The sequence below is a fragment of the Hypomesus transpacificus genome, chromosome 13 (genome assembly GCF_021917145.1).
Source record: "Hypomesus transpacificus isolate Combined female chromosome 13, fHypTra1, whole genome shotgun sequence".
Taxonomy (NCBI): Eukaryota; Metazoa; Chordata; class Actinopteri; order Osmeriformes; family Osmeridae; genus Hypomesus; species Hypomesus transpacificus.
The window spans coordinates 13,643,864-13,669,877 of NC_061072.1; the positions used below are offsets into that span (position 1 = coordinate 13,643,864).

Consider the following 26,014-nt stretch of genomic DNA (forward strand, 5'->3'; position numbering starts at 1 on the left):
ATGTACTAGAGGTACTGCCTCCTTGATCAACTAGATTAGTCTTAGAGGTTATAACCCTCATGTAGACAATGTTTAGGACTTCGCTACCCCTATCATATGTTTTAGGCCTTTCTTTTAATTGCAGTCCTCTGCAGATGTTCTGATACTGCTCCTGAAAGATCTAAGCAACATGGAGCAAAATCCCAGGTAATATCTCCTTCAAGTTTAGCACATCCCAACCAAGGAATCGCTGATGTTCCTCAGTCTTGCTGATGTCACGCCCGTCCTGCTGCATCTCCCTCTGCCCAGCTCTCCTCTGCAGCAGGGGAGGATCCTGGTGACGTCTCACATGATCCCCAGCCGGCTGTTCCCGTCGTGGGGTTACCGTTTTGTGACTCCGCCCCTCAGCCTGCAGGACGCCTCCCCGCAGACCGAGCCTGTGGAGACTCTGGTTCCTGACTGTCTGGCCGTCATCTACAAGCTCTGTCTCCGCCTGCTCAAACGAAAAGTACATGAAGAACCCTCTCCTCTCTCTTCAGCCCCCTCTACCTGTCTATCCTGCCTAAACCACATGCAGCGAAGCTGCGATCGGGTCTTGGATTGAGATGGCTGAGGGGCAAAGTTGACATTCCTGTACTACAAAACTAGTTTGTAAGTTTCCGAGGTGTGTGTGTGTGTGTGTTCAGCAGGGCATCTTCCCAGGGCTGGATGCCCAGGAGCAGGCTTTGGTTCTTGAGGAGGACACAGTCCTTCACCTCTGTCACAGTCCCGTACTGCGCTCTCCCTCCACCTATCTGGAGGTCTACAACAAGCCCCAACACATCCTCATGGACTCCGGTACAGCCCCTGCCCTTAAGGACCTTTGTGTGTGTGTTTAGAAGAGGGACAGAGAAAGAGAGAGGGGGGGGGGCAAGTACTGAGATTTAAGGGGTGAGAGAACAAATGTGTGGCAACACTATAAACACAGGTTCTGTTTCTCCTTGTAGAAATTGTGTGGCCAACCCATCGTAGGCTATGCTGGTAGCTGGCATGAAGAGAAGTTTCCTGACAATCCTTTTATAGTACATCCCCCGATTATACCCTGTCTTACCAGGAGTAGTGAGTACGCAACATAATATAGACAACACAATTCCATTTTATTCTTATATTTTATTTTCTTTGGAAAGGGAGTATAACCAAGCATTCATATTACACTTTTATTTCATGAATCAGCTCAACAATCTGCATATAAAACTACCGAGCTCCAAATGCAGGACTGTCTTCATGTCTCTAGTTTCATGGCATTTGTTCGTTTCTTGGTGCCTCACTATAGAGTCCTCTATGCTGAAGGATAAGGCAGCGAGGTATGAGAGAGAGAGAGACAGAGAGAGAGGAGGGCAGGAAATACCAGCAAGACTAAAGGCATGATTGTCGCTGAAAAACAGTACATATGATGAACTTATTTCCAGGGCAACTAATGCATTTAAGACGTTGCTATTGGTACCATAGCGAGCGGTTCGCCAACCTATCCCTGCATTATATTCAAGGCAAAAGCAAAACTTTACACACACAAATAGAAAACAGAAAAAGCTTTTCTGGCCTTGGACAATCTAACACCACCTCACCACTGAGATTTTACAATGCTTGTAAACCCAGCTCAGAGTGTTAGAAAGGAGAGTTCCACATGGAAACCTGTTCACCAAGAAGCTCTCCTGGAGATGCTTTCAAGGGCATTTTGAATCATTTTGAGGGATCCTAAAGCGATCAGCTTAAATGAAAAAGAAAAATGGTATATGCGCTTCAGATCACCTTTCCCTACATTCACTCAAAGTCATTTTAATGCCCCAGCAACATCAGAATAAACATGACAAATAGAAAGGCAAAATATTCATCGCCTACAAAGCTAGAACATACAGCATGTAGGGTAACACAAGGATCCTACCACTACTAGCATGTACTGTATATGCTAGCAGTGCTAACACAGTAAGGCATGATCCAAAAGACTGCAGTTAACTCAAGCCACAGGGAATGGGTCTTTTGGAAGAGAAACATATCCAGACAGAACAGGTGAAAAAGGAGGAGCTTCATACAAAACAGGTGAGGAAGTGGTCTGATCTGACTGGAAACCTGCAGTCACCAGCTACACTTTCAGCAACAGACATGTTTGTCTTTTCTTTTTTTTTTGGTTTCTACAATTTCCAACACATTTCCTGTGCTTGAGAGACAAAAAAAAACTGTTCTTATTTTATAATCTAAGGCCTTGGTCAATAAACAATATCAAAATCACCTCATACCACTACTGATCTTGTCAATCCATAGTTGCCAACCCACACCCTGTCCCTTCCAGGTGCAACATCCCATCCAAATACATAGTTCCATTTCTCTCTGCATCTTTACTGTAACTCTTAGTTTCTGTGCGTCATCCAGTTAAACCAAGCTTCATCGTGGCTTTGTCAATGCTACAGAGTGGCAGCTATCAAGTACACGACTGAAGCATGAGCTGAAACGGGGCTCTAGTGTGTGTGTGTGTGTGTGTGTGTAAGAGAGAGAGAGAGAGAGAGAGAGCGTGTGACAGCAGCTGAGGTGTGGCAGTCAAAGGGCGGAGGGTGGTGCTGGGACACGGGCGGTGGAGAGAAGAGGCAGGACCGGGCGGGGGGGGAGGGGACAGGAAGGTGCGCTTGATTCGGAAGCCGAGCGCGTCCCCTTCCTCACAGGACGGTGCTCTCAGTGTCCAGCTCAGAGTCTCGGTGAGAGGGCGTGGGGGCGGGCGCCACTGGCTGCTGGTCCACAGCAAAGTCAGGGACGAAGGCTCTGGTGAAGCCCTTCAGGGAGAGGGCGGGGTCTGATGGACGAAAACACAGGTCAGCACAGGTGGACGAGGACACTGTCTGACATGCACAGTCTGACACAGACTTCCTATGACGACATGTTAGTGTGCTGTAGAGAATGTACTGCCGTTATAGAATGTACTGCTCTTGTCGATTTTCTTTGAAAAAGGCCTTCATGTAGCCTGGACTAGTCATAACAAATAGTGTTGGATGTTCGTAGCCTAGGCAAGCATGCGTATCATTGATCACGCCCTGTGCTCATCCTTCATGCTGCGTACTATCACAAGAACAAGTAACGATCGCACAGACTAACAGGTCGACAATACATTCAGTGACTTCATTCCGTTCTCTGTCAACGTGGCGAAGCACGTGGCTTCCCCGTTGGCTTGGAGATCAATGAAAAGGTCAGAGGGTTAAGCGCTGGCGAAAACACTGAGGGCGTTGTTGTGTCAGGCAGCGTGTGAGTGGACACTCATCTTGGGTTAGCAGCGCCGCCGGGGGTGACGTCATGCGGAGAAGGGGAGCTCAGACAAGCCAGTCCACAGAGACAGATCATGCTGAGGCTGTGTCGTGGTGGAGGGGAAACGGACGCTGCTCTGTGAGAAGGCCGCGCTTGGCGTCGAGGGGGACAGGGACAGAGGGGCATGCTGGGAGGCGACTGCAGAGTCATGCTTTTTAAAGCCATTCAGACCAGTGGACAGCAACACTGCGACACGGTGTGGCTAACAGGCTCCATTTGACCAAGAAACATTTGAATGTAATTCAAATATGAAAAGTAATTAGGAGTGAAATTGGAAAGAGATTACTGAGGAAGACTGACAGGTCTAGGACACACGGGCTCCTGGTTCTAACACTGTGTGGACTACAGATGTGGCCGCCATCAGCGACAAGCTTTGTCTTCATTAGTACACAACTCAACACAATACTAACAGTAAAAAAATAATATATATACAGTGCCCTCCAAAAGTATTGGAACAGTGAGGCCAATTCCTTTATTTTTGCTGTAGACTGAAAACATTTGGGCTTGACATCAAACGATGAATGTGAAACCAGAGATCAACGTTTCAGCTTTTATTTCCAGGTATTTACATCAGGATCTGATGCACAAATTAGAAAATATCACCTTTTTGTTCGAACCCACCCATTTGTCACGTGAGCAAAAGTGTTGGAACATGTGACTGACAGGTGTGTTTTGTTGCCCAGGTGTGTCCTATTACATACATTATTCAATCAATAAATACCACTGAATGTCTACACTCAGGTTCAGATTGGGTAAGATAGGTTTTGTCTATGCAGACTGTATTCAGAGGTGAAAACAACATGAAAACCAGAGCGCTGTCTTTGGGTGAAAAACAAGCAATTGTGAGTCTTAGAGAAGATGGAAAATCAATCAGAGCCATTGCAGAAACATTGGCCATAGCCAGTACAACCATTTGGAATGTCCTGAAGAAGAAGAAAACTACTGGTGTACTAAGTAACAGACGTCGAACAGGTAGACCAAGGAAAACATCAGCAGTTGATGACAGAAACATTGTGAGAGCTGTAAAGAAAGACCCTAAAACAACTGTTAGTGAGATCAGCAACAACCTCCAGATGGCAGGAGTGAAGGTATCACTATCTACTGTTCGCAGAAGACTTCATGAACAAAAGTACAAGGGCTACACCAGAAGATGCAAACCACTCATTAGCAAGAAGAATAGGAAGGCCAGGCTGGAATTTGCCAAAAAGTACAGAGATGAACCTCAAAAATTCTGGGACAAAGTTTTATGGACTGATGAGACAAAGATTAACTTTTACCAAAGTGATGGAAAGGCTAAAGTTTGGAGAAAGAAAGGAACTGCTCATGATCCCAAACACACAAGCTCATCTGTGAAACACGGTGGAGGTAATGTCATGGCTTGGGCTTGCATGGCTTCTTCTGGGACGGGCTCATTAATCTTTATTGAGGATGTAACACATGATGGCAGCAGCAAAATGAACTCGGAAGTCTACAGAAACATTTTGTCTGCCAATTTAAGGAAAGATGCAACCAAACTGATTGGCAGAGCCTTCATCATGCAGCAAGATAACGACCCAAAACACACTGCCAAAACAACAAAGGAGTTCATCAGGGGCAAGAAATGGAAGGTATTAGACTGGCCAAGTCAATCTCCAGACTTAAACCCTATAGAGCATGCATTTTACCTGCTTAAGAGGAGACTGAAGGGAGGAACCCCACAAAACAAACAACAACTGAAAGAGGCTGCAGTGAAAGCCTGGGAAAGCATCAAAAAGGAAGAATGCAAAAGTTTGGTGACATCAATGGGTCACAGACTTGCTGCAGTTATTGAAAGCAAAGGATTTGCAACTAAATATTAAGTCTTATTCACTTAAATATGTTTTAAGTATATCTGTTCCAATACTTTTGATCACATGACAAATGGGTGGATTCAAACAAAATGTGATATTTTCTTAGTTGTGCATCAGATCCTGATGTAAATACCTGGAAATAAAAGCTGAAACGTTGATCTCTGGTCTCACGTTCATTATTTGATGTCAAGCCCAAATGTTTTCAGTCTACAGCAAAAATAAAGGAATTCGCCTCACTGTTCCAATACTTTTGGAGGGCACTGTATATATCTCAGAGTTGAAGGCTTTGCAAAAGACATACAGGAAGTTGTTCTGGATCGAGATTGTAGAACCTGATCCCATTTTAAGACTGAGATCTATTTGACATTTGCAAACACTTAATATGATGCGTGTCATTTGCAAACCCTTATCAAAATGTTACTGACATTCAATGATTGGGTAATGGGAGGTCAATGATTGATAATCAATGGTACTGGGGCAGGAGGGGAGGGTATAAATGATGATGATGATGTCATTGTCGTGATGGGGTTGAGCACAAACAAACCAAACGAAATGATCGTGCAGGAGCTGCTAGTTTAAAGGATTACTGTAACTACAAACCTCTGTCACAAGCGATCCTTAACCTGTGAAGGTATTGTGACACACCATTTATTAGAGAGAGAAGGAGAGAGAGAGCACCTCTATGGTGCTACTTGGTTAAACAATAGGCAAGACTCTACACAAACAGGAAGAAAGCGACCCTAACAGTATTACATTGTGCGAAAACATTGAATGAGCATGAAACCATAATCAAATCTGATCTTACGGCAGCAAATATGGATCCAGATGTGACCTACATACTACATCCATGCACCTAATGCTATGTCTCATGTACTGAAACTAAACGAGCCAGCTGGCTGTCCTCACCCATGATCTTGTAGGCCGTGCTGCAGAGGCCGTTGGTGTCGCCGGCAGGGTTGGGGGGCTGCGGAGGAGGGGGGATGCTGGGCCTGTTCCTGGGCTTGGGCACCGGCCGCGGCCTGGGGAGGGATCCTGACTGGAAGGGCGTGGCTGAGGGGAGGCCAGGGCTGTCCTGGGGGGCAGAGGACGGCGGGGGGGTGTCTGGTGGGGTGGGGGTGTCTGGAGGGGAGGGCTCTGTCCCGAGGGGGTCCCCTTGGGGCTGGGGGAAAGCTCTTGGCTGAGGGGGGGGGCTGACCTGTGAGGGGGGCTGGGGAGGGGGGTGGTTGGGGGCCTGGATGTGGGGCTGGTTGTTGGAGTGGCGTCTGGGGACGGCGCAGGGCTGGGCTGTGGGGGAGGTGGGGGAGTGGCTGGAGGCGGGCCGGGGGGAGGGGCTTAGGGACTGGGCGGAGCCTGGGGAGGGGATATTGGGCTGGCCTGGTGGGGGGTTGGCTGGTTTAGGAGGGGCGGGGGCTGGTTTCTTTGTACCTGGAGGAAGGAAGTGCAACGTTAGACGCTAACGTCAACGACATCACGTACCCCCAGTGGTCCTGCATCAGCCCGGTGCATCAACAAACCAAGCATGGTCCCAGGACCGTGGTGAGTGTGGAGGTGTTTATCAAGCCTGGCTGGGGCTCACCTCTGCGCATCATGTGAGGACTGGGCCCCATGGGTCCGGCCCCGGGGGTCCCCACGCCCAGCCCTGAGGGGTTGGTGCCGCCCGTGTGCCCCCCTCCTGAGCCGTTCCTCTGGGGAGGGGGGGTGGAGGTGAAGTCGCGTAGCTTTGGGTTGCTGGACACACGGGGGACAAGACCAACACGACACAAGATCTCAGACCCCGTTCACTGGGTTCCAAAGAACCCCCCCCCCCCAAAAAAAACAAAACAATCCAAAACAAATAAAACATACAGACTCTATGGCCATGCATTACAAAACAACCATCGCCTCAAGTCTTCCTTGACTATTGCTGTGTGTGCGCGCAATTTCCCCCTTTTAACCCAGGCAGATAACAGATCAATTGAACTATCTGTCTGGTTCGGAGGAGCCTGCCGATCAATAGAATCCTTTCACGGAACGATTCAAAGAGGCTCTTAAGCAGCGAGGTTACGTAAGGGCAGCGAGGAAAGGGGGGGGAGGGGGGGTGGCGCCCGACATCTCAGGGCAGCTCAGTCCGGTTCTGCTGACTGCGGCGTTTCAGAGTGCAGGGCAGAGTGGTTGAGGAGGATGAGGGGTCCTTAGAAAATGCTGGAAATGACAGCAGCCATTGTTGTGGTGTTCCTGTGGGCTGCCCTGAGACGTGCCCGGGCCATAATGAAGGGTCACGACTTTGCAGAAAATGCGGTTAGCGATGCGGGGAAGACAAAACAAGCGGACGGGTTCGAGAAGGGACACGTCTAGGCCCGCGACTGACGACACCGGCTAGATCTGTCTGCTCCCTTCCTTTCATTCACCGACACAGAGCTCGCTTATGGAGCAGCGGATGAATAGCGAGCGTCTACAAAGCGTCCACATGCAGCAGCTGTTAGCCCCTCCATGCAGTGTGTGGTGGGGTGGTTCCTATCCAGCGCCCGGCCCTTACCTGATCTCCTCTGTGTGCTGAGCTAGCAGCTGCTGTGCCGCCACCAGGGCTGCCATGCCCAGGGCCAGGCTGGGCTGGCAGCCCTCCAGGGCCAAGCCCCCCAGAGGGGCCTGCAGCTGGGGCTCCCCCAGGGGGCCCGGGCTCCCGGGGGCCTCCACGGGGGGCAAGGGAGGCTGGAAGGTAGGCGAAGCGTGCTGCTTTCTACCTAAAGTGTTGCTGCCTCTACGCGTGTTATGGTCCGAGTGTTTGTTAGCGGAGCTACACAGAGAGAGGAGGGAGAGAGAGGAGGGGGAGAGAGGAGGGAGAGAGAGGAGGGGGAGAGAGGAGGGGGAGAGAGGAAGGAGAGAGAGGAGGGGGAGAGAGGAGGGGGAGAGAGGAGGGAGAGAGAGGAGGGGGAGAGACGGAGGGAGGGGGAGAGACGGAGGGAGAGAGAGAGAGGACAGGAGACGAGAGACATGATTATAGACACCCGGAGAATCTCCACTACCACCAGAGAGGGAGATAGTTAGAAGAGAAAGAGAGAGATAGAGAGAGAAAGAGAGACTAGCAAACCAAAATCAGTGCTCAAGTCCTGAATCACAGATCCACAGTGAGATTAGAAGACCCCGCCAAAAATATCAGATGATGGTATTATCAATGGAGTTAGAAAATTGAAATAGCAGACAATTTCAATTTAGAAGCAATTATGGGGTTTGAGGTGAAGGGCAAGCATGACAGGGGGTGAGAGGGGGGGGTCATTTGAATTGGCCCTGTCCGGGGGTGAGAGGTCATACCTATCCTTGCGTGGCGTGTCGTTGTCTGGTCCCACCATGCTGACCGGCCTCTTCCTCTCAACTGTGCCACAGTCGTAGTCGGGCGCAGTCAGGTGGTTGCCGTGGGTGGAAGGTGGCGTTGGCATGGCAAACATGCCCGACACGTTAAACTCCACGTCTGGGAGTTTCATTGTGATTGGGGAGAGAGAGGGAGAGCATTATTGTGACTGGACAAGAAGAAGACTGCCAAACAGCTATTTAGCCGATAAGATCACACCCACCTTCAGGGAAGAACCAATCAGCATGCTGGATGATGGGTTCTATGATGGTCACCACGTGAACGGAGGTAGCAGCAGCCATCTCAGCGAGAGTGCTGTCATCCCAAACACAACAACACAAAAGTCATGTAGGCATCCCTTTTTTGCTCTTCACCTCTCCCTCCCCTCCCTTCCTCACCCCCCCCCGCCCCCCTCACACCCCTGCCCCCCTCACCCCTCGGTCTTGGCCCACAGCAGGTTGGGCCCCAGGACGATGGCGATGTTGCTGGGGGTCATCTTGTTGGCCTCGCTGTCCTGGGCCAGCTTGGCCAGGAACTTCACCAGATACCTGCGCAAACACGCACGCAAAGCAAACCAACCTATGAAACGACAAAGACAATCTAAAGTGGTGTAACTCATGTGGTACTGAGTGGAGGCTAGGTGTGCTACTGTGTGGAGGGGTTGGTGGTGTCCTGTGGAGGCTAGGTGAGTGCTACTGTGTGGAGGCTAGGTGAGTGCTACAGTGTGGAGGCTAGGTGGTGTCCTGTGGAGGCTAGGTGGTGTCCTGTGGAAGCTAGGTGAGTGCTACTGTGTGGAGGCTAGGTGGTGTCCTGTGGAGGCTTGGTGAGTGCTACTGTGTGGAGGCTAGGTGGTGTCCTGTGGAGGCTAGGTGAGTGCTACTGTGTGGAGGCTAGGTGGTGTCCTGTGGAGGCTAGGTGAGTGCTACTGTGTGGAGGCTAGGTGAGTGCTGCTGTGTGGAGGCTAGGTGGTGTCCTGTGGAGGCTAGGTGGTGTCCTGTGGAGGCTAGGTGAGTGCTACAGTGTGGAGGCTAGGTGGTGTCCTGTGGAGGCTAGGTGGTGTCCTGTGGAGGCTAGGTGAGTGCTACAGTGTGGAGGCTAGGTGGTGTCCTGTGGAGGCTAGGTGAGTGCTACTGAGTGGAGGCTAGGTGAGTGCTACTGCGCAGACAGACCTCAGGTTGGCCTTGTTGTTCTTTGGCAGCTGGTCGCACACCACCCACAGAGCCTGGAGCCTCTTGTCTGGGTCCGACACACTGGAGGGAGGGAGAAACAGGAGGAGAGTGTGAGAGAGACGGAGAGTGAGAAAGGGAAAAAAGAGAGGGGCGGAGAGACAGACGGACAAACAGAACAAGACAAAAATACAGACGATACAGAATGTAGTGTGTCAGAGAAAAAAAGAAAGCGAGAGATAAGACTTTGATCCGCCTTACTTGGAGGCCTGGGTCCACTCGTCATACAGCTGGTAGGTCATCAGTGGTTCAGGCAGCTCTCTCAGGTAGGACTTCAAGGCTCCTGGAAGCACAACATTCACATCAGTAGGACCAGAGGCCAGCCCAGGGGGCCGGGGGGAGGGGGGGTCTCAGGAGGGGGGGGGGGGGGGGTGGACCGTACCAGCGACGGCGTGGGGGTCCGAGTAGAACTCCTCCAGCTGAGAGGTGGAACAGTCCAGAGCTGCCTTCAGCTTCTTCAGCTTGGAGGCTCCGGCAGCAATCCTGAACAGGCCCTGAGGATGAGTGCACACACACACAATGAGGTATTCTGTAAGTCAACAACCTGAACACCTTGGTCATAAACCCATGAAAAGATCGTTTCCCACCCCCTCTCTCCTGTAGACACACACACACACACACACACAACACAGAGAGCCTCCACACAACATCACATGGACACACACACACAGAAAATCCCAAACATGCCAGCAACCTCTCTACTTTCACTCACAAACAAAGGCTTTCACCACACTGACAACAGCTGTTCACTGGAGACTAAATAGGAAGACAAATACTGTGGTCAGAACTGGAAAGAGAGGACACACACACACTACACACAGGGAGGAATGCACACACACACACACGCCTCACACACACACATCTGATTTATAGATGGGACACAAGTAGTTTGTTATTGTGTTCTAAATGGAGCCTGAGGTGGGGTCAGGACATAAACACCATAAATCGACATCCCAGCACAGAAACAAAGAGTGGAGAGAGACAGAGAGAGGGGGCAGACAGAGGGAGACAAACACAGCAGAGTTTACGGTCTCACTGCCCGTCTCCCTGCCTGGCTCCGAGTGGCACTCCGCATGCTTGGGGCCGTTTGAATTCACGCCCCACATCAACTTGGTTTTAAGGTGTTTGATTTTGGAAGCCTTTGCTTTCAGGAGGGAACGTGACGCGTTTCAACTCGCCAGGAACAAACACGAGAAGGGATCGAACCGCTTCGCTTCCTCCCTGCTGTTCCTCCTGCACTCTCTTCCTCCCTCCCCTACCTCCATCCTTCCACACTCAACCCTCCCACCCTCCTCTCTACCTCCTCCTTCATGCCCGTCTCCAGCAGCATCATGACGCAGGCCTCAAGGGGCAGAGCGATCTCCCGGCTGCTCCTCTTCAGGTGCTCGTCCAGGCCCGTCCCGAACGCAGGCTTCTCTGTCCACGAGTCTGGGGAGGGGGGGGGGGGAGGAGGAAGAGACAGCTTACTGGAAGGTGGCGGCGTTGAATGATGATGAGTGTGTGTGAGAGCGTGTGGACATGCGAGTATGAGAGAGAGAGAGAGAGAGAGAGAACAGTGAACACCAGGTGGGTGAAATATAATTCCTTGAAGTGTGTGTGCGTGTGTGTGAGGAGAGTGTGAGTCATAGGCTGCATGCTGGGAGGCCTGTCTGGTTTGGACCTCCTGTGTTCTACTGACGGGGGAAGAAAACAACCAACCCTGTAGAACAACCACAGAATGCGGTCGTGAAAACGAGAGAGAAAGAGAGAGAATCTGGAAATAGGATGGTGCTCTCCAACCAAGGAGCCTTCTGGCTCAGCCACTGCCACCCTGTACTGTACGGTGCGGTACTGTACAGCACTCTGTTCTGACTGTCCAGTACTGTACTGTATGGTGCGGTACTGTACAGCCCTCTGTTCTGACTGTCCAGTACTGTACTGTCTCACAGTGCTGAAGAGAACACTGGCTGGAGTCAAGAGGCTGGAGGGCTGGACTGTACCTGACCATGAGAGAGAGAGGGTGTCGGGGGAAGGGGGTGTGGGTGTGGGGGGGCTGTACCTTGCTGTGCTTGGATAGTTGGCAGGACACTCTCCAGCACGGTTAGAGATTTCCTATGGTAATCAGCTTGGGCTTCTAAGAGCTGGAAACAGGAACAGAACCCACATTGTGAAAGAGAGAGTGAGAGAGAGTGAGTAAGAGTGAAAGGGGGTTTAGACAGGGAGAGGGGGTAGAGAGAGAGAGAGAGAAGACAGCACTCAGATATACTGTGTTGGTCAACTCAGCTGGGGACTTTCCCACAGGTAATGCAACCACGCAAACACACACACAGTACAAACACACACACACAGTACAAACACACACACACAGTACAAACACACACACAGTACTCACCATGACATAGTAGCGGGCATAATCCCCTTCCTTTGAGAAGAAATTGTACATGTCTGCAGCCAGTTGATCCTGTGAGAAGAAAGATAGAGTCCCAACAGTGAGGACCGAGTCAGCCAGGCTGTAGCTCTGTCTGGACCTGACCTGGACAGTTCAGCCAGGCTGTAGCTCTGTCTGGACCTGACCTGGACAGTTCAGCCAGGCTGTAGCTCTGTCTGGACCTGACCTGGACAGTTCAGCCAGGCTGTAGCTCTGTCTGGACCTGACCTGGACAGTTCAGCCAGGCTGTAGCTCTGTCTGGACCTGACCTGGACAGTTCAGCCAGGCTGGAGATCTGTCTGGACCTGACCTGGACAGTTCAGCCAGGCTGTAGCTCTGTCTGGACCTGACCTGGACAGTTCAGCCAGGCTGGAGATCTGTCTGGACCTGACCTGGACAGTTCAGCCAGGCTGTAGCTCTGTCTGGACCTAACCTGGACAGTTCAGCCAGGCTGTAGCTCTGTCTGGACCTGACCTGGAAAGTTCAGCCAGGCTGTAGCTTTGTCTGGACCTGACCTGGACAGTTCAGCCAGGCTGGAGATCTGTCTGGACCTGACCTGGACAGTTCAGCCAGGGGAAACACACGGCCTGGCCTTCCTGGACACAAGACCTGACACACACACACACTGCACCAAGGCAGGGTGCACACGCACACACAGCTGACTGGGCATTCTAGTCATGCGAGTGTCAACACCAAAGAGGTCATCACAGGCTGAAATGAGAGACAGAAAGACAGACAGACAGACAGAGACAGACAGACAGACAGAGACAGACAGACAGACAGACAGACAGACAGACAGACAGACAGACAGACAGACAGACAGACAGACAGACAGAGAGAGAGAGAGAGAGAGAGAGAGAGAGAGAGAGAGAGAGAGAGAGAGAGAGAGAAAGAGAGAGAGAGAGAGAGAGAGAGAGAGAGAGAGAGAGAGAGACAGACAGACAGACAGACAGACAGACAGACAGACAGACAGACAGACAGACAGAGAGAGAGACAGACACAAGACGGGCATGCAGACAGCCCCTGAGAGACGTGTTGGAGTGCTGAGGGTGTGCTGAGCTACCTTGCAGAGTTCCACTTTGTTCATAGCTTCATCCACCTCCTCCTTGAGCAGGTCAGCCTTGGCCGTCAGTGCTTGAGTGTTCGTTCCTGAGATTATCGACTTGGTCGCCTGCAACCATCTGACAGAGAGATACACACACACACACACACACAGAGAGACAGAGAGTGATTAAGCCATCATTAGCAGACTGAGCGACACAAGCTACTGTACTTGACTGACATGTGACCAGTAGTGGTGAACAACAGTAAGGACTTGTGGGGGTTAGAGGAGCTGACCTTGCTCTGGCAGAGTCGTAGTCCAGCACCAGCTTGGCCAGCTGCTTCCTCTGCTTTAGGATGTTGGGGATGTCCACCTGAGGACGTCACAGCCTGCTTGGTGATCACCTCCATGGATCCATTCACATCAATCAAAGTGGGTTTATTGTATGCAGCACTACACTGCTTGTTACTATGTGTGTGTGTGTGTGTGTGTGTGTGTGTGTGTGAGTGGCTGACCTTTGTAGTGTGTGTGTGTGTGTGTGAGTGGCTGACCTTTGTAGTGTGTGTGTGTGAGTGGCTGACCTCTGCTAGCTGGTTGAGGGGGTCTAGCACGTCCTTCTCTAGTTGCAGCTCGTGTTGCATCAGCTCTGACGCAAGCTTGTTCTCCGCCTCACCACACACCTCCATCATCTTCCTGTCAACACACACACACACACACACACACAAAGGGTGTGAAGATCACACTATCCTGATGATCACATGACCAGTTCTCACCTTCACAGTGACCGTGCCTCAACGAGGTGTTGCAGACGCCATCACCCCAGCCTGGCACCCCAACGGTGTCCCCCCCCAGCCTGGAGGAACAGGGCCACCACCACCACATCTGACAGCACAGTGGGACTGTGATGTCCCCCCCCAGCCTGGAGGAACAGGGCCACCACCACATCTGACAGCACAGTGGGACTGCGTCTCCCTCGTCGCCAAATCCTGTGGCTAGAGCTCAACTCCCTGCTCTTTCACATTCACTAAAGGTCTCACTGTGTCTGTCTGAAGTGTCAGAAAATCTATCCCATTACCAGGTCCATGTAAGAGTATGAAACAGCATCCGTTTCTGATTATTAATTACTAAACACTTACACCTGACCACTAAACACACACAGCACAGTTGTGGGAGCTTGTTGCCCTGACGATATGACTCCTCCCATATTCCTGGCCCAGATGTGTGGCGGCCTGCGGAAACCCTTCGGATGTCACGGGCGCTCATTGTTGGCTATAAGCCATAAAAGATGGAAAAACGTTTTCTCTCAAAATTCAGATTTCTGATGTTTTGTATAGTTAACACCCTAAACGTCATTGTAATGTACAAAAAGTATATGAAAACTTGTGAAAAACAGTTCATTTCAACGGTTTTTGGACATAGAGAGCAAGATTTTCAAGCCATGTCAAATCGAATTATGAAACGGAGCATCTTTGAATGCGGTTTGCTCCCTTATTGGACACGTCACTCATTCACTCACCCAATCAGAGACTCCTCTCCCAGCTGACTGCCTCCATCCACCATGGCCTGAGAGAGTGCTGTCAAGGGTAGCTTTTTCTGCAAAGGTGTGTTTGTGAAGAGAGAAAGAAAAACAGATATCCATTAGACAACAGGCGAAGCTCAACAAACCTTACACCAACCTTGTCCCTAAAGCTTAAACCCTTAAAGTCCCTGGTTAGTTGAGCACAAATTAACAGAAAGCCAGGAATCATTTTCATGTAGAGGGGGGTCTCTGTGTTAGGGAGGCGGAGCGGGGCGCTCTCCTGAGGAAAGTGTTGAAGGAGGAGAGAGGTCATGGGACATGAAACCCTACTGCCATGTCCAACCATCCATGATGTTGGACATGAAGCCCAACCCAGGCCCCGCCCACTGCCATGTACAGGGCCCCCGCACCACGCTAACCTACAGGGATGAAGGGACAGACACAGAGAGGTGGGGAAAGAAGAGATGGATGAAGGAGAGGCGGAAGTCTCTGGGTTGTTTTGTTTTGTTTACCTGACCATTTCCTGAATATAGGCGCGGTACGGACTGGAAGGGTCAGAATGGTGCATGTTGGGTAGTGAGAGGTAGAGAACACAGAAAAGACTGGTGTGAAAAACACGATCTCCATGGTGGGGAGGCACAGGTCAGTTTGGGATATTAATAATGTTTGATCGGGGGAACATCATGTTGGTTAAAAACAGGTTTATATGCAAGGTTAGGTTACTGGCATCAATGATTATGTGATTGAGTTACCAACTAGACAGGTTAAAATGGCCTTAACGATAGAGAGTAGTCGTGTTGATTCTGGTGTGTGTGTGCGCTCACGTGTCTCTTCTCTGCTTCGGCCCCTATGTGACCCTGCAGACACGTGACCATCCTCTTGTGTGTGTTGTGGGACACCACCCGCACCATCTCCATACGCCTCTCAATCTGTGGGAAAGAGCACGCAACATACATGACCCTACAGACGCACACAACATACATGACCGTCCATGCACTAAGCATGACACACCAAGCTACACCGAGTACCGACCGTGTCAAACACCACAGAAACGACTGAGCGGTCCTAAGAGGAGTAGTGTAAGGAGTCGAGGGAGAAAGCGTGACAGCGTCCAGCGTGGTGGTGGTACCATGTCTGACATGCTTGCACCAGCTGAGGAAGTGTGGGAGGGCGGGGCTTCCTGACCCGAGGCCGTCAGCTGACCTCCCAGACACGCTGCTCATACGTCGGATGACGTAACAGCCCTGTGGGAGCTGGTGTCTGTGACCACGCTAGCGCTCCGCGTGGAGGTTAGGACAGAGCGCTGGGACCTGACCACAAACCATGTCTCCAATCTCTCATTCTCCCTCTAGTACTCTCTCTCTCTGGTTCTCTCTCTCTCTAGTACTCTCCCTCTAGTACTCTCCCTCTAGTACTCTCTCTCTAGTACTCTCTCTCTAGTACTCTCTCTGTCTCTAATACTCTCTCTCTGGTTATCTCTCTCTCTAGTACTCTCTCTCTAGTACTCTCTCTCTAGTACTCTCTCTGTCTCTAATACTCTCTCCGGCCTCATTCCGGCCTCCTGTTGGCTCGTAGAGGTTTGGCCCCATGCTGTGTACTCTGGCTAGTAGGCGGGACAGGAAGGGTCGAAGGTCAAGCGTGATGGATTGTGGCGTTCCCAGTGGGGAGGCGCAGGAATGCTTCTCTGTCCAGCGCCGATGAGTCATCGGCAGCGTTGCCATGGAGACGGTGCGCTGGGCTGTGACTGGGGGGGGCGGTGTGTTTTACAACGCTGGTGACCTTGTGGGCTTCAGGGCCCTCGGTCAGACATGGCTGAGAACACGTCCTGAACAGGCACGGAGAACCATAGCTCCAGTCGTTCAGATGAGACTCGGCACTGGTCACTTCATTATGGCTCAGCTCCAAGCCTCCATTAACAATGAGTCATACACACTTGGGGAAGGAAGGAAAGAAGAAAGGAAAAGAAAGAAAGGGAAAGAAACAAAAGAACGAAAAAAAATCTGTTAAGAATAGTAGTGTGTGTGGGAACAGGGCCGAGGACAAACAGAAGACATGGAATCTTGTGTAACCTGTGGAGAGCATGACCTGGCGCTGACAGAGATCAAGAGAGACGACGGCGTTTCAATAGCGCTGTGTCGGAAAACACCGGAATGCAAGAATTCCAAGCAGGGAGAGGAGACACCCGCCCTGCACGCCTTTGCCCTTCACCTCTCTCTCCACCTCCCTTTCAGTCTTGCTTACGTCTTTCCCCAAGAAGAGGCCCCCCCAACATTCCCACCACAGCTGGGTCAAACGCACAGACACACACACACACAGGCTGAGGCTGGGGAAAGCACACACACACAGGCTGAGGCTGGGGAAAGCCTTTCTGACATGACCTGGCACAAGAACAGGGGATTCCCCCTCCCTCTACTCTCAACAGGGGGATCCTGTGGAAGGGGGTGTGGATGTGGTCCTTTCCGTTACCATCACAGTACACACACAGACATAAACACAGTCCTGTTTTTAGTCCTCCTTTCCATCACACACACGTACACACACACACACACACACACACACACACACACACACACACACACACACACACACACACACACACACACACACACACACACACACACACACACACACACACACACACTGTGTAGCTGAAAGGCACAGACAATAGCCCTTGTGTGCTGCTGCTCCTGACCAGGGAGAGTCTGGTCTATTCTATGACTCTAGAACAGAGATGGGGTGTGTGTTTGTGTATGTGTGAGTCAATTAAGGGATGTGAACATGACCCGACAAGCAGAGAAAGGGACTGAGCCAGGGAGATATAGACGGCGAGAGTTGGAAGGAGACAGCGAGAGCTACACAGATAGAGAGGGGAATGGGGGAAGCCACAAACAAAGCCATAAACAGCCCTCCATAATCCAGAACTCTGTTTTACTGTGGCTACACAATCCTTTCCAATGCAACACATGAACAAGCCATACAGCATTCTCCAGGGAGGTGGGGAGGTCCTTCCACGAGAGTGGCAGATCAACACGGGCTATATCAAACAGCCAACTGGACAGAATGTTTTCAGTATCTGTGGAGTGTTGACTGTGGGGAATGTTATCCCCTCAAAAGATGGAATGGACAGACAGCTGTCTAGGGAATGCTGGGATAGCAAAGTCCACCAGCTGGGAGGGAGGGGGATAGGGAGAGAGAGAGATAGAGAGGCGAGGAAAAGGAGAGAGAGGGAGAGAGACAGACAGGAAGAGAAAGCAGGCCAGGGACAAGAAGAGAGGGGGACAGAAACAAAGCCGGAGGAACAGGGGGCGGGAGAAAGAGGAAGACAGGAAGAGGCAGACAGACAGACAGACAGACAGGGTCCAGGACAGAGCAGGCTGAGTCATAGTGGACTGTGTTTGCTGACGAAGGAAGCTGGAGCAGAGAGACCCCTCTCGGTGATGCACGACACCAACTGTCAGACCTAATCAAAACGTCCTCGCTCTTCCCGGCGACAGCCCGGCCGTATAAATAGCCATTCCTCCTGACACTTTTGTCATTCAGTCCGTCAACTCTTCCATTGAAAGGTTCCACAATGCCTCGAGGTGTGACACCTCAGTGGGAGCTGTCACTCCAGCCCTCCCCTTCCCCCCAGGACCAACGCTGCCTCCAACACGGGTTGTTTGTTTTTGGTCTTCTTTAGTCTCTTTGACCCTCATCCAACTTGACAGAGAATGAGAACTACCGAGTCCAGGAGCCTCTCCTCTGAGAAGTGTGTGTGTTTACTGCACGCAGTGTTTACACACACACACCAACAGTGGGTGGAGGAGAGGTGCCAAAGGACAAAGGGGAAAGTCACACGGCGTGCGGGAGGCAGGAACCTGCCCAGGGTTGCTCCCCCCCCCCCCCCCCCCCGGACGCCTTCCATTCATCATTCATATCGGGGCCGGGGAGAACCACATTCTGCTACGCCAGAAATAACGTGTTTGGAATGTCTTGTTTGGAGGGCAGGAGGCGGCTGGGCGTATTCCACCTGCTGCCTGGCTGCCTTGCTGGCTGGTTCCCTGTGGGAACACCCCAGGACCGGGTGGTGGGGGGGGGGGGGGGGCAGAGAGAGGTTTCTGGAGACCTGGCTGGGGATGTGCACATGCTCTGTGTTAGCACCGGGTTCTCACGGGCTCCACTTGTACATCCAGACTTCCAAAACAAACTGCATCTCGCCAGGGTTCCTATTAATAGGATCGTCAGAATGTACGGCTGTCGGCTGGACTGTTGGACGCCAGCGACAGCGTTAGCCAAGATGGCTGCTGCATCAGAGCGCTTCTCAGGCCGCGGCGGTATCGGGGACAGAGAGGGAAGGAAAGGAAGAGAGGGAGGGAGGATTTACCTGTAACAGGTCATCGCTGAGGACTTCTGTTTTCTCGGCTCTGGGGGGGAGAGAGAGAGGGAACAACACAGGAGAGGTCAGAGGTCAGACCTGGTGACACAAGAGATCAACCACACAAAAGCATTACAAAGACACGGTGGTGTGGTTTGAATGGCTTCCCAGTTGGCTGGTCTGTTTGGTTGAGCTGCAGTTTGGAAGCCAAACTGAGCGCTGGCTGACAGGATTACGCAACAAGCGTCCAGTAATGGTTGGGTCTGTATGATTAGACGGTACACATGCTGAGGGTTCCCAGGCCTGGGCGGCCTGGCCACATTCCTCATCACACACAGGAACAGCAGCAGCCTTGGGGCTCATCACCACAGGGATCCCGGAGATGTCTCTCCTAGGTTACAGTCGCCATGACAAAAAATAATAATACACCAGATAGGAAGAAACAGTGGAAATCTATTTTGTATTGGCGCAGATATGGAGGAGGAGGTACTGATTGAATCAGTGTTGGTGAGAGGTAAACAAACTGAACGGAGATAGTGGTGATGTTAACCTGATCAAAGTAATCTACTGTAATCTTTACATTCTGACTCAATGAAATCAGTGGAATGAAAGTAGCTTGAACAATCCATTCCAGTCTAGACTTCTTTGAGCAACAGCAACATATAGATGCTGACTGCTGATATCAAAAGCTCTGCTCCAACACAAGGGCATGCCAGACATTACTCAGAATAAGGGGTGGTCTCTGGTCAACAGCTGACGGCACCTGTGTGCTAGCCTAGCCTAGCCCAGGACAGGACTCCTGTTCTGCCCCGGCTCTGGCTCTGGCCCTGCCCCAACCTGATCTAGTCTGTCCTGTCCTACCCTAGCCAGGCTTAATAGACAACTTTCTTCATCCTAGGCTAGCGTGTCACCCAGTATGTCAGCTACCCCAAAGAGGACTGCACTGTGTCACAGCTAGCGTGTGTTACCCAAGGCCTTGTCTGCTAGCCTATGCTAACACAGGCCTGGTTTGATGCTACCACATGCCTTGTCGTCTGCAGCAGCGCTACATGCTAGCGCCTAAGCTAGTGTACCAGCCAGCATAGTCCAAATCGACCAGGGGCTATTCATAGTCTTCAAATAGAATGCTTTAAGGGTCAGACAGATTAGATTCACTTAAAGGAAGAAGGAAAGCCCGGGCTCAGCTCAAACTGCTTATCGACACCTTGGGAGGAGCCGGGCACTGTGGGAAAGGCCTAGCAACCGCTGCTCCTGGCTACGCTGCTGCTACTCACCAATACGGAACCTAATATCATTTGTATTATACCACTGCAATTCTTACTATGGCCTAAAGGCCGGCTGGTATCTAGTTTAAAGACGTAAGCTTTGTTGAACCCAGTTCCGCTTATTGAGGAAGCGAGGGTGTGCTGACAGTGCGTTGTCTAGGTCAGTATGTTGAGCTGTTCTAAAGGAGAGAACATGCCAGCATTGGCTGAGATGGACGGCAGGATACTTGAGGGGCAACACAGTCAGATTCTGAGGCCAGTTTTTTTTATATAAACTCCAGCATATCCTTGTTACCATTACGACTTCCTGTTGTCAGCTGACCCCTGGTGCCTTGTTTTGTAGGATGATGTGGCACAGCGGTTGCTGACCTCCCCCCTCCACATGTACATTCTCACGCATTCACACACACACACACACACACACACACACACACACACACACACACACACACACACACACACACACACACACACACAAGGTGGAGCAGGGTAACTCCTAAGTAATTCCTCATAGGAAAACTTGACTTAAAAACCAACTCTGGTTGGATTGGATAACAGCCTGTATCCTATATGGAATCAATGAAGTCAGAGCGAGTCCTTTGAAACCAGTCCAGCACCAATTGGAGACCTCACTGGCTATAGACAGAAATTCCACTCAATAATCCGACAACAGGCTTTTCACATGAGTACTAGCCTTCACAGTCTCTTTCTCATTCCCTCCCTCTCCCCATTCCATAACCCCCCCACCACCCCCCAGCCCGGCCCCACACCTCTATCCATCCTCTCCGCACCCCCATAGCGGCTGACCTGGGTCCAGTTTCATTACTGGATCTCGCAATGGGGAGCTGTGCTCCAGGAAGCGGCTCCAACTGATCAGGAGCCAGCTGCTAAACTGTGGAGGAGAAACGGGAGCCGGAGCCTCCCCCAGAGTCCCTCCTCCAGACCCAGCGCACTATAGTAACCTCCTGACAGCCAGACAGCTGCTTCCAATTACAACACAGAGAGGCTGGGGAACAGAGGGAAGAGATAGAGACCAAAGACTTGAGGAGGAGAGAAGGAGAAAGGGAGGGAGGGATAAAGAGGAGGGGGAGAGAAAAGAGAAAAGGGAGGTGGGGGCCATGAGAAGATAAAAAAAGGGCTATTCGGATATGGGAGAAAGGCCAGAAAACAGAGAGCGGGAGAACTGGGAACGGGGAGAAAGGGGGGCGGGGACCCTGGAACCAGAATTCATAGCTGCTGATTCGGAAAGTCCTGGTTCTTGTCTGTGTTCTGCAGGAAGTCAGGCTGAAGAGGTTCCTGGCCCAGTTTAGACACTGTGGAGGTCTCAACCCAGCAGCCAAACAACATGGTCTCCAGCTACGCAGACAGCCCTTAAGACACACACACACACACACCACAGCATTTTGCATCCAACCACTGAGTTGGCCTACAACACTACACAGACTTCAAGCTGTCTGGAGACGCACCCACCAAATAGTAAGAACCCAGTGCTACAGGGAACAGATCAAGGCCTACATGTGTTTCCAGAGCGAGTTAAAGTGGTTCAGAAACACGGCTTCTAATGCAGCCCTGTAGAGCTTGTTGGTCTACTGATGAATGACAAAAAAATCAATGGATGACTTTAGCACGGTTGTTGGTAGAATAATCAGGGGTTTCTGGTCCCCAGATTAAACTCACATTGACTTCAATTTGACAGTGTAAGGAGACTGCGTCACTGGATCAAAAATAGGATTTGCTGAGACAACGCCTCAGGACTAAAAAACAAAAAAACCTAAACAAGAACTGTTGTTGAGGGAGTCAGCTGACCGGGGCTGGTAGGGAATAGTGGCGGTCTGACTGCAGTCCAGAACAGCCTGCTGTGCAACCGTCTCACTGCTTCCTCCCTGCATGTGACACGCGGCTAAACACGGAGCGACGTGGGGTGACACGGCAGTTAGCCTTTAAAGCTCAGCTGGTGCCAGTTCGGGCCGTGGTAGTCACGGTAACGTGGTGTCACTGTGCCTGTGTAAGAGAACACTGGTGAGCCTCGCTAGCTGTTAGCCTAGCGAGCCAGTAACCATCCAACAGCTGTTGCTGCTAACCCCTCCAGGCCTGAGAGAACTGGAGGAGAGGTGGGTGGGGTCGGATAAGTCTGCAACAGTTGGCAGATGCTCAGGCCGAGGCAGGTAATGAAAATGGGATATAAATGAAAGGAATGGGAAACAGCTGAGTAACAAGCCGTAGCCAGGGGGAACACTGACTTCACACAGGAAGAGCTTTGATTGAGCCCATCGACTGATGTCAGGACAAAGCCTGATAAGAAGTACTGACAAACACTCCCTTTCTTCTGTGGAAGGGTATGGCCCTGACAGGTTTGGTCTCAACGACAAGTGAAACAATGTAGAAAACCCTGTGTGTGGGACATACTGTTGCTGGATATCTTGGCCTGTGTCCAGGCCTGTGTCCAGGCCTGTGTCCAGGCCTGTGTCCAGGCCTGTGTCCAGGCCTGTGTCCAGGCCTGTGTTCAGGCCTGTGTTCAGGCCTGTGTTCAGGCCTGCATCCTATACCTCCTTTCCAACACTGTCCTATCTGGTCTGATAGGACAGTGTGGCACACGGGTCGCCCCCAAACCAGGCTGACTCAAAGCGGATCGTTATGTCAGTTGTGTGGCTCCATGGTTGATCATATTCATCTTCTTGTGCAATGTAATGTCAATGTACTACCGTTAATGTATTGGACGAGGCAGTACAATGCAAAAATCACACTGCATCAACCTGTAATCTGATTAAGCAGAAGTGGAATTCCAAGAAAGAAAGCCACAGTGACACGGAGGTAAGACCATCCATCTTGCCTCGCAAGCCTCACTAGAGCCTTCTCTCTCCATCTGTCTCTTTCTCTCCTTCTCTTCCTCAGCTCAACTGTCTCTCTCTCTCCTTCTCTTCCTCAGTTCAACTGTCTCTCTCTCTCCTTCTCTTCCTCAGTTCAACTGTCTGTCTATCCTTCTTAGAAGCAGTCAGTGTTCTGCCTGGGAGGTCATTTCCTGTTTGGAGAGGAATAAGGAGAGATTTCCTCTGAGTGGCTGCAAGCTGGACACCGTGTTCTGACTCTGCACAATCACAGGAACCCAGGGCCAGGCGGGCTAAAGGCCCCTGTCATCAACACATTTACTCACACACACGCACACGCACTGCTGTCACACACACACACACGCATCTAACCATAGCCAATGCCCTGAGACAAGTGTACTCACATACACAAACACTTACGCCTACACTGAAAATCAATTTATCCTGCAAACTCTCAAGTTTACTTGCACATAGACAAAGATGTGCAATGCAAACACTAAAGCTCATGACACACACACACACACACGTACACAGGTCTGTTTTCCACATCACACACTCTCCTGATTTACTGGTAGTGAAATACAGTGCGGGGGGGGGGGGGGGGGGGGGGGGATGAGTATTCCAGAGCTCTCTCCAGGTCTGAGGCAGCAGTATTAGTATTACTGTGGATCCTGCTGCAGATAGAGTTACCCTCGCATAGACACCACAGGACTAGCTGACTAAGTGGATGCCCTCTACTCTGCCAACAAGCTCAACCACATCTGCACTGATGAAAAGAAAGTAGTAAGTAAGTACTATGGTCTAGCCTATGGACTAGGTACTGAGAACACTGTCTTCAGTAGTAGAATGAAGAGAACAGAACAGGGGATACAGTCCATATCGTAAGTTGCGCCTCTAACATGGGATGATGTCAATCACGAGCCATGCCTCTTCCGTCGGCTAAAACTTGACAAGCTGGGAGTGCTGCAATGGTTACTCTCATCTGGATATGAACAGAGGAGGGAGTATGAGGAGAGGGAAAGGGGGGAGAGAGAGAGAGAAAGAGAGAGATGCTTTCTAAAGTGGTACTATCCTGTGCTGGGTTCCACCCCCACCCTAGAACATTAACCCCCCCTCCCCAAACACACACACACCATACCCTTCTTCACAAACCCTGTCCTTTGGGCACGAGACTACAAAAGGCGACTGTGTTTATGTCTTCAGGGCAGGGCAGACCTCTTCTCTGCTCGCAGAATCATGTTACTGAAGATAATACATAGCAGGGCATCAGACATCAGCTGAAATGCTACATTTACATGAAACATTTAGCCACACCTATTTGGAGACACACTCTCAAAAGTGGCTCAATTTAAGCCATTAGGAAGGCTGAGAGTTCTGAAGACATTGCGGCACATCCGTGCCAACTGATAACGTATCAAAGTCAGTAAGAATGCATTCCGTTCATTTGGAGATAAGCCTTGACTGACCAATTCTAGCCAATTCTATAGCTATGGACCAGACAGTAAATTTGAGGTGAAGGGATGAGTCACTCCTATGACTGACTGTTTGATATGGTAACCCTGGGATACAGGTGTGATAGTCCCATCTCATCATATGCGCACCAGTCTTGCCTCAGATCGTATGGCCATGGGAAGGAAGGCTATTAAAATAGCAATGCAAACTCTTCCTTTCGTACCTCATTTGAAACTCATACTCTGCTTTATGCGCTACCCTTTTCAATGCAATGACACGACTGGACTGCACCTATGGTTAATTCCTTCCTGCCCCTGGCTAACACCAGGCATTGCTCATATAGTGATAACTAACAGGCAATCAGATGAGACCAGACGGTGCTTGTCAGAATCTGCGGTGATGGAGTTGAAAAAGTTGACTTGATGCAAATGTACTTAAACGTTAAGACATCACGCAGCCTTCATGAAGAATAGTTTTGAAACGACATCTCTGTTAACGTTACAAGGAACCATGAACCATGTCGCAAACCGTTAGACCAGCAACTTGTTGGTGCTTTGCTGTTAAAATGAATACACAAGACAAGGCCATTTAAATCAGGGCACATTTAAAAAAAACCCTAACGAAAGCTAGTCTAACCTACAAGCATACTAGTTTGTAATAGCAAAAGGAAAATACTACAGCAAGCTAGGTGCTTACCTGCCAACTGTTTGGTTGGCGAGTTGTTTCATCCGATTGAACTGTTTCTTCATTTTAGTCCTTTTCCAGACGACTCTTTATACGGTGTGGAGCTGGATATGAAACCCTCTCTTCTGTGCTGCATCAGCCGTCCGTCCTTAAAGGCTTTAGTTGGTCATGAAGTTCAGATACAGATTATAAGCTATTTTCGCAGTGGAAATACAAGAGGTTAGCTTTCCAGAACCAGAAAATTGTGTTTAGCTAACTAGCTAGCCTCTCTTGGAGGTAACGTTGCTACTGTAGCTAGCGTCGCTAGGAGAGAGACCACTGCAAACTGGGTTTTCCAAGTGGTGGTTTTTAGGAAAAAGTTCCCTTGTTAGCTCACGACGACATTTTTTATATTTCGCTAGTCCTCGAAACCAACTATCTTGGCTTTCAATTAAAATGAACTAAAGAAAACACAAAACAAGGCAATCCAGACTTTCACTAAGTAGCCTGGGAAGCTTTTTCATTGCTGGATATGGCTGTCTAATCCCCGCGGCTGACTGCTTTCCTAACCAGCAGCGCTCTTCTGCCACTCGCAGAGCAAAGCGTTCGATGAGGGGGGGGGGGGGGGGGGGGGGGGGGGGGGGGGGGGGGGGGGGGGGGTAAGTGTACGTAGCATCATCCAGCACATCCCTGCATGCATAATCCTAAATATGATGAGTGTGTAGTTTGTCATGGTTGACAAAAAGTAAAACTGTTAGTGAGCCTAATACATTATGTTATCCTACCATACTAGGCTTTCAG

At 50.6% G+C, this 26,014-nt stretch overlaps 1 protein-coding gene across 5 annotated transcripts; it reads right to left on the reverse strand.

The window, feature by feature from the left end:
- Positions 1 to 1,111: 1,111 nt before the first annotated feature.
- Positions 1,112 to 25,816, reverse strand: arhgap17a (Rho GTPase activating protein 17a). 5 transcript variants are annotated; one of them, XM_047032159.1, is made up of 22 exons: positions 25,247 to 25,816; positions 19,018 to 19,057; positions 15,479 to 15,583; positions 15,167 to 15,199; positions 14,652 to 14,728; positions 13,717 to 13,828; positions 13,432 to 13,508; positions 13,157 to 13,274; positions 12,058 to 12,126; positions 11,725 to 11,806; positions 10,987 to 11,114; positions 10,069 to 10,180; positions 9,888 to 9,969; positions 9,630 to 9,710; positions 8,895 to 9,008; positions 8,684 to 8,775; positions 8,424 to 8,580; positions 7,651 to 7,908; positions 6,712 to 6,863; positions 6,042 to 6,560; positions 5,736 to 5,758; positions 2,715 to 2,800 (listed from the first exon to the last, which is right to left on the reverse strand). In XM_047032159.1, exons 1-21 carry the CDS (start codon positions 25,297 to 25,299, stop codon positions 5,754 to 5,756), a joined length of 2,466 nt encoding a protein of 821 aa, XP_046888115.1. In that variant the 5' UTR covers positions 25,300 to 25,816; the 3' UTR covers positions 2,715 to 2,800; positions 5,736 to 5,753. The 5 variants fall into 5 exon arrangements, with proteins under 5 accessions (XP_046888113.1, XP_046888114.1, XP_046888116.1 ...); XM_047032157.1 differs by lacking the exon at positions 5,736 to 5,758 and having other exon boundaries at positions 1,112 to 2,800; XM_047032158.1 differs by lacking the exons at positions 5,736 to 5,758; positions 15,167 to 15,199 and having other exon boundaries at positions 1,112 to 2,800.
- Positions 25,817 to 26,014: the final 198 nt, after the last annotated feature.

Bases quoted from the DNA above. Each gene is read 5' to 3' on its own strand.
- arhgap17a (XM_047032157.1), bottom strand. From the start codon at position 25,299: ATGAAGAAACAGTTCAATCGGATGAAACAACTCGCCAACCAAACAGTT. The intron at 13,509-13,716 runs GTCAGCCACTCA...TGACGTCCTCAG, and splicing joins CCCTCAACCAGCTAGCAGAG to GTGGACATCCCCAACATCCT. The intron at 2,801-6,041 runs GTGAGGACAGCC...TTCGTCCATCAG, and splicing joins CACGGCCTACAAGATCATGG to ACCCCGCCCTCTCCCTGAAG.